The sequence below is a fragment of the Girardinichthys multiradiatus genome, chromosome 7 (genome assembly GCF_021462225.1).
Source record: "Girardinichthys multiradiatus isolate DD_20200921_A chromosome 7, DD_fGirMul_XY1, whole genome shotgun sequence".
NCBI lineage: Eukaryota > Metazoa > Chordata > Actinopteri > Cyprinodontiformes > Goodeidae > Girardinichthys > Girardinichthys multiradiatus.
The window spans coordinates 11,996,940-12,002,981 of NC_061800.1; the positions used below are offsets into that span (position 1 = coordinate 11,996,940).

Genomic DNA, 6,042 nt, shown 5'->3' on the forward strand with positions numbered 1-6,042 from the left:
AGTGAAAAAAGTGACTTCCTGTTCTCAGGGGGCGTGGCTTTGATGATGTCATCATTTGACCCCATAGGATTGTTGGTGACTTGAGAGGGTTCAATAATACCAGGTTTGGTGTATTTCAGCCAATTTATGTGAAAGTTATTGCTGTTCGAAATTTGCGGCGAGAAGGCTAAATTTGAGGCCTGGTCTCGCCCCTGCAACATGCTCAAAAACTCACAATTTTAATAACTTTTAATCCCCAATGCCTTAACTACATACTGACCAAATATGAAGCCGGTAGCTCAAAATTCCTAGGAGGAGTTTGTTGAAGTTCGACATGTATGAAAATTGAAAAATGTCCAAAAATGACCCTTTGACCCAAAATGGCCGACTTCCTGTTGGTTTTAGGGCATACCCCAAGAGACTTTTTTTCATGATTTGGGGAGATCTAGCTATGTACCAAATTTCAACTCTCTAGGACTTACCAGTTGACCTATCTCACTTTAGGGGGCGCTGTAGAGCCGTTTGGCCACGCCCATTTTCAATTCCATTAAAAACCTTAAATTTCACTAGGGAGACAATTTTGGGTAAAGTTTGGTGAGTTTTTGAATATGTTAAAGCCGCAAAAAAGGCAATTCATTTGTCGCCTGAACAATAAATAAATAAACGGAGCAATTACAATAGGCCCTTGCAGGCCTACCTTAAACCGAGCAATTACAATAGGCCCTTGCAGGCCTACCTGCTTGGGCCTGATTAAAAATAAAAAATAGTTCACAAGTCTCAAATCGCGAGTTGTGTATAAAATTTATTGAGTGCCTAAAGTCTGTTTGAGTCTGAAGTCACTGTATGTGCGAGTCCAAAGTTCGAGTCCCCATTTATGCTATAGATAAGCATAGCTGAGTTTCATCATATATCTCTACATATCTCCACATATATCTACACTATACTATAAATACAAGTACATATAAGTACATATATATATATACATATATATATATATATATACATATATATATATATATATACATATATATATATATATATATATATATATATTAATATTAAATAATATACTCTCATATTCATAATCATTACAAAAAAAAAAAAAAATACAATTAATGCTTGTATTAAGGGGCTGCATGGTGGTGCAGTTGGTAGCACTGTTGCTGCCTCTTGCCCATAGACTGGTGGAGATAGGCATTTCATTTTCCATTAATATAAAATAATTTTCATATAAAATGTTTACCTAATTATTGTTGAGGCTATTATTATGCAATTCAAGCTGTTTTTTTTATTTTAAAATGTCATTTTTTTTAAAGGTCAGCTTTTATAGGGGGAAGCCAGAGTACCTGGAGAGAACCCACACATGCACAGGGAGGACATGCAAATTCCAATGCAGCCACCAGATATTTTACAGATTCTGACTGACTTTCTTTGAAAATAAAGCTAACTTAGACTGAATTGTTTACTGTTACCTAAGTTTTTGTTAAATGTGGTGAATAGGATTATAATTCAAGGTAACTGGTTGGCCAATCAGTCTCATTGGGGGTTAAACGTGTTTTACTTATGTTATACTATTCATCTTTTTTCTATCAAGCAACCTAATTGGTTCCCTGTTTTGTTTGATTTTAGAAATATGTTTACGTTTTATAATGTGTGCGAAAACCACAATTTATACTTCACACATATATAGACTCAGTTTTGTTGTGATGGTGGCAATGGTGCAACCTTATTATTCTTTTTAAAACAAAAGTACCACGGTCTTTTCTTGTGACAGGTATTTCTGGCATGGTGGCCAGGGATACTAGGGTAATGGCTTGTGGGGAAACTAGCTTTTCTGGGAGTTGCCATTTGAGGGTATTTTGCTCTCTCACACGCCGTAGATGAGCTGGTAGAGGGCATATGTGTGCTTTTAATAAGCTCTTCAAAGGTTGACTCCATGCTAACAATCAATGTGTCTCTGATGGTTTCTAATTTAATGTGAATAGCGTCAGAAATGTTTTTTTCAGAAAAATCAAAGATCCTTATAATGTCATTGGTAATTAATTGTTTTAAGTGAGCCAACCTCTCTACTGGTATAGATGTAATTTCTTTCTGAAGATCCATGCCTATTTGAATGTGCTTCTTTTCAGTATGCTGTGGTTTTTGAGATAAGGATATGGCAGAGATCTCAGGGGAGAGTGTTTTGGTCTTTTGTAATTGACATGCTTCATTTTCACTCTGATCAGATGAATCTAGATGCCGAGCTTGGAGTTTGGATTTTATCGGGTCAGATGTAGTGTAAGTGAATTTTGTACAGAGTAGAGAAGGCATGCAGCAAACCGTCTTACTCATAGACGTACCCACTGGTTGGATCTCCTCTGAATTAAATCCTTCAGTTTCTGACTGACTGATTGCCTCTGTATAGAAAGAACTCTGGTCCAATTTTGTTGTAATTGATACAGTGTCAGGAGCAATACTTTTGCTGCTACCTTCTGATGAGTCCTTCTTCTCGGTCTGTTGGTCTTTTTGACATTGTTTGTGTTTTCCTAAGTCATTAACACCTGATTTCACCCTTTGAATGAAGGTTTCAGAGCCTTTCAGAGCCTCTTGTGAATCTTTTGTATAGCTAGGTAACCTAAAGCTAGATGCCTTTCCAATAAGTTCGCCTCCAGGCTCACTGGAATCCAAATTAGAAGATTCTTTTTGCGATTTGGTTTCACTTGTTGACTGCATATTTTTAACGAAATCTGTGACAGTTGACTCCTCTTCAATATTTCCTGTTAAATGGGAAAAATCATCATAGGTCAGATAAGAAGGAGCCTCCTCTGACTTACAATGTTTCTTTTCTGCGTCACTGGTTGAATCGACATGGATAACACCAGGGTCCTCTGATTTAAATTCTTCACCTTCTACCTCGGTGATCATCTCTACATGGACAGAGGAAAATGTTTCAGTCCCATCTGGCTTACATTCGTCCTCTCCAGCCTCAGCCTCAGCATTTAGTCTCTTTTTAATAGATTTGTGTTTTCCTAAGCCCTTAAGAGCTGATTTCAGTCTTTGAATGAAGGTTACAGAGCCTGTGAGTTTGGACTCTTGATCGTCACTGGTTTCATATGTATCCGTGATGCTATGGTCTGTGATAAATGTAGATCCTTCTTGTGAATGGTTTGTATAGCTAGGTAACCTAAAGCTAGATGCCTTTTCAATACTTTCGCCTCCAGGCTCACTGGAATCCAAATTAGAAGATTCTTTTTGCGATTTGGTTTCACTTGTTGACTCCATATTTTTACCGCAATCTGTGACAGTTGACTCCTCTTCAATATTTCCTGTTAAATGGGAAAAACCATCATAGGGCAGATAAGAAGAAGTCTCCTCTGAGTTACATTGTTTCTTTTCTGCCTCACTGGTTGAATCGACATGGATAACACCAGGGTCCTCTGATTTAAATTTTTCACCTTCTACCTCGGTGATCATCTCTACATGGACAGAGGAAAATGTTTCAGTCCCCTCTGGCTTACATTCGTCCTCTCCAGCCTCGGCCTCAGCATTTAGTCTCTTTTTAATAGATTTGTGTTTTCCTAAGCCCTTAAGAGTTGATTTCAGCCTTTGAATGAAGGTTGTGGGGGCATTCGGTTTAGACTTCTGATCTTCACTGTGTCCATCTGTATCAGCGATGTTACAGTTTGTGGTAGATGTAGAGTCTCTTTGTGGCAGTTTCCCAAAAGGTTCACCCCCAAATGCACTGGCTTTCAAAGAAGAAGAATCCTCTTGGGATTTGGTTTTACTAGCCAGCTCTGTGTTTGCAATGACATCGGTGACAGTGGATTCCACTTCAATACTGTGCGGCAGATCTGTGGAACGTGCTTTAGTCTCCACCGACTTACAGTCCTCTTTCCCAGCCTCAGTGATTGGCTCTACAAGGCCAGAGCAGAGTATTTCACCGGGTTTACATTTATCTTTTACTCCCACAGGTACCAGCGCTACATGGACAGAGTTCAGATCTTTTGAAGCAGTTGATGATGTTGGCAGTGTTGTTGGGAACTTTGACTCCAAAGATGATGTAGATGAGTTTCTTACACTGCTTTTGTTAAAAGCATCATCATCTAAGTCTTTCTCCTCATCCTGTTGCCTCTTTTTAGGAGATTTGCACTTTCCTAAGCACTTAAAAGCTGATTTCACCCTTTGACAGATGGTTTTGGAGGCTTTTGGTTTAGGCTTCTGATCTTCACTGGGTCTGTCTTTATCAGTGGTATTACTGTCTCTGATAGATCTTTTTGGTGACTCATTTGTAATCAAATTGTTAACAGTGGATTCCTCTTCAAGAATATCAGTTAATGTGGATGCCAGTTTACGGTTAGATTGTTCATATTTTGCCCTTATCAAAGCCCGTCGACTTGCAAAAAAATCTTTCAAATAGGATGTCACTTCTGCATTATAGTGACCAGGTTGAGTTATTCTACGGATCCCATTTACTGTTGTAATCCCAATCCTTTCCTCTTGTCTGCAATGGGAACACAAACACAATACTTTATTAACATCGTTCGTACCCTGATCAAATCTATCCAAGATTAGTTCCTCAGGCAATTGTGGTAAAGAGGGAGAATTGGCACCTATTAAAGATGAATCTCCTTTCGTTGACTTCGTTGGAAGTGCTTCATGCTTTCTGAATTCAGGCATCTTCAGAATATCTTTGTGAATTGTAAATGATCTTTAAAATCTTAAAACTATATGTCCAGAAACACTAGTATACTGGACCATTCTGGCCTCAGAATTAAAAGTGTACACGTTTAAGGCTCTGTGATGTCATCTCTGTTCTTAGATCTAGGGTGATGTCATGTGCTTTGAAGTAGTGTGATGTCACTGCTCCAAAGCACATGTAAGAGAGAATTTAATTTAAGTACACCCTTTCGTCAAACTTGTTGACAGGTGGGCGGGACTTCCGATGAGGGCGGGACTTCCGGTTGGCGCCATGTGGGGGCCATGTGGGCGGGAGGTCACATGGTCAAGCAGGGGGGTGTGTCCAAGGGCGTAACCGTGGATGCTGATTGCTTGTCGTCATTAGGAGCGATACCTTAAATGAGTTAATTAAAACACAGGGGTGTGTTTAAGGGTGTTACGGGGAAGGCCTTAAATGAGCCAATTAAAATACACAGGGGTGTTTTTAAGGGTGTTATTAATAATCTGTATGTTTTTCAGGCGTTAATACATCTAAAAACAAAAAGACATGCATCCTTTTATATTTTAAAGGTATAATCAACTTAATGTTGACCTATCACATGAAATCCTAATAAATGAACTATGTAACCTGACAGAACTGTAAGTTCATTTTGCTTTACAGCAGGACCTATTTATTGAATATATGAGCCAGTCTAAATCAGTTCAAAATAGAAAAGACCTAAAAAAAATAAATAAAAGATTGTGCTTCCCTACATTGATGGAACGAGAAAACCTTCAGCTTCTGCGTCAACAGACAGGAAAGCAGATGAAAGAGGTAAGACGAATATGAGATTAACAGAAAAAAAAAAAAACTAAAAAACTTTACAATCCCTCAGTATACTGTTTCCAAGTTACAAATTGACTCTAGCAATGATGTGTTTGTTTTGAATCATGAGAGACTCCATTTTAGGAAATATGATAATTTTAGTTACCTGTAGCTTTTCTAAAACATTTACTTTTTCATCTTAGAGTAAAAGGTTATTCAGGGGGTTACAGTTATTCTATATCCATCTGTTAGGGGCGATGTCAGGAAGGGCAGTTAGGTCTGTTCCTTAGATAACCATATCACCTTTGAACTCAAGAAGGGTTTTGGTCTTAAAACATAGTCTTTGCAGTTGAGATAACACTGTCATTTGGGTTGCCTCATCCCTCTGAACCTCTGTGTTATTGGAGAAAGCTGCAAAAACCATTATCAGAAGTTTTGATGGTTAGGAAAATTCCACAACAGATAACACTGTTATGTTCTGGTATAAATACTGTGTGTAAATGTTGTTCGGGGGCTCTGTTTCATTGGCTAACCTCAGTGTCAGGGTCTTCAAATGCTGAATGTCTTTGAAACACAACACTTGTTACATTGAAAATACCAGT

At 38.3% G+C, this 6,042-nt stretch overlaps 1 protein-coding gene across 1 annotated transcript; it reads right to left on the minus strand.

Moving 5' to 3' along the window:
* Positions 1-1,176: 1,176 nt before the first annotated feature.
* Positions 1,177-4,859, minus strand: LOC124870983. The gene is made up of 2 exons (XM_047369893.1): positions 4,569-4,859; positions 1,177-4,459 (listed from the first exon to the last, which is right to left on the minus strand). Exon 2 carries the CDS (start codon positions 3,430-3,432, stop codon positions 1,672-1,674), a length of 1,761 nt encoding a protein of 586 aa, XP_047225849.1. The 5' UTR covers positions 3,433-4,459; positions 4,569-4,859; the 3' UTR covers positions 1,177-1,671.
* Positions 4,860-6,042: the final 1,183 nt, after the last annotated feature.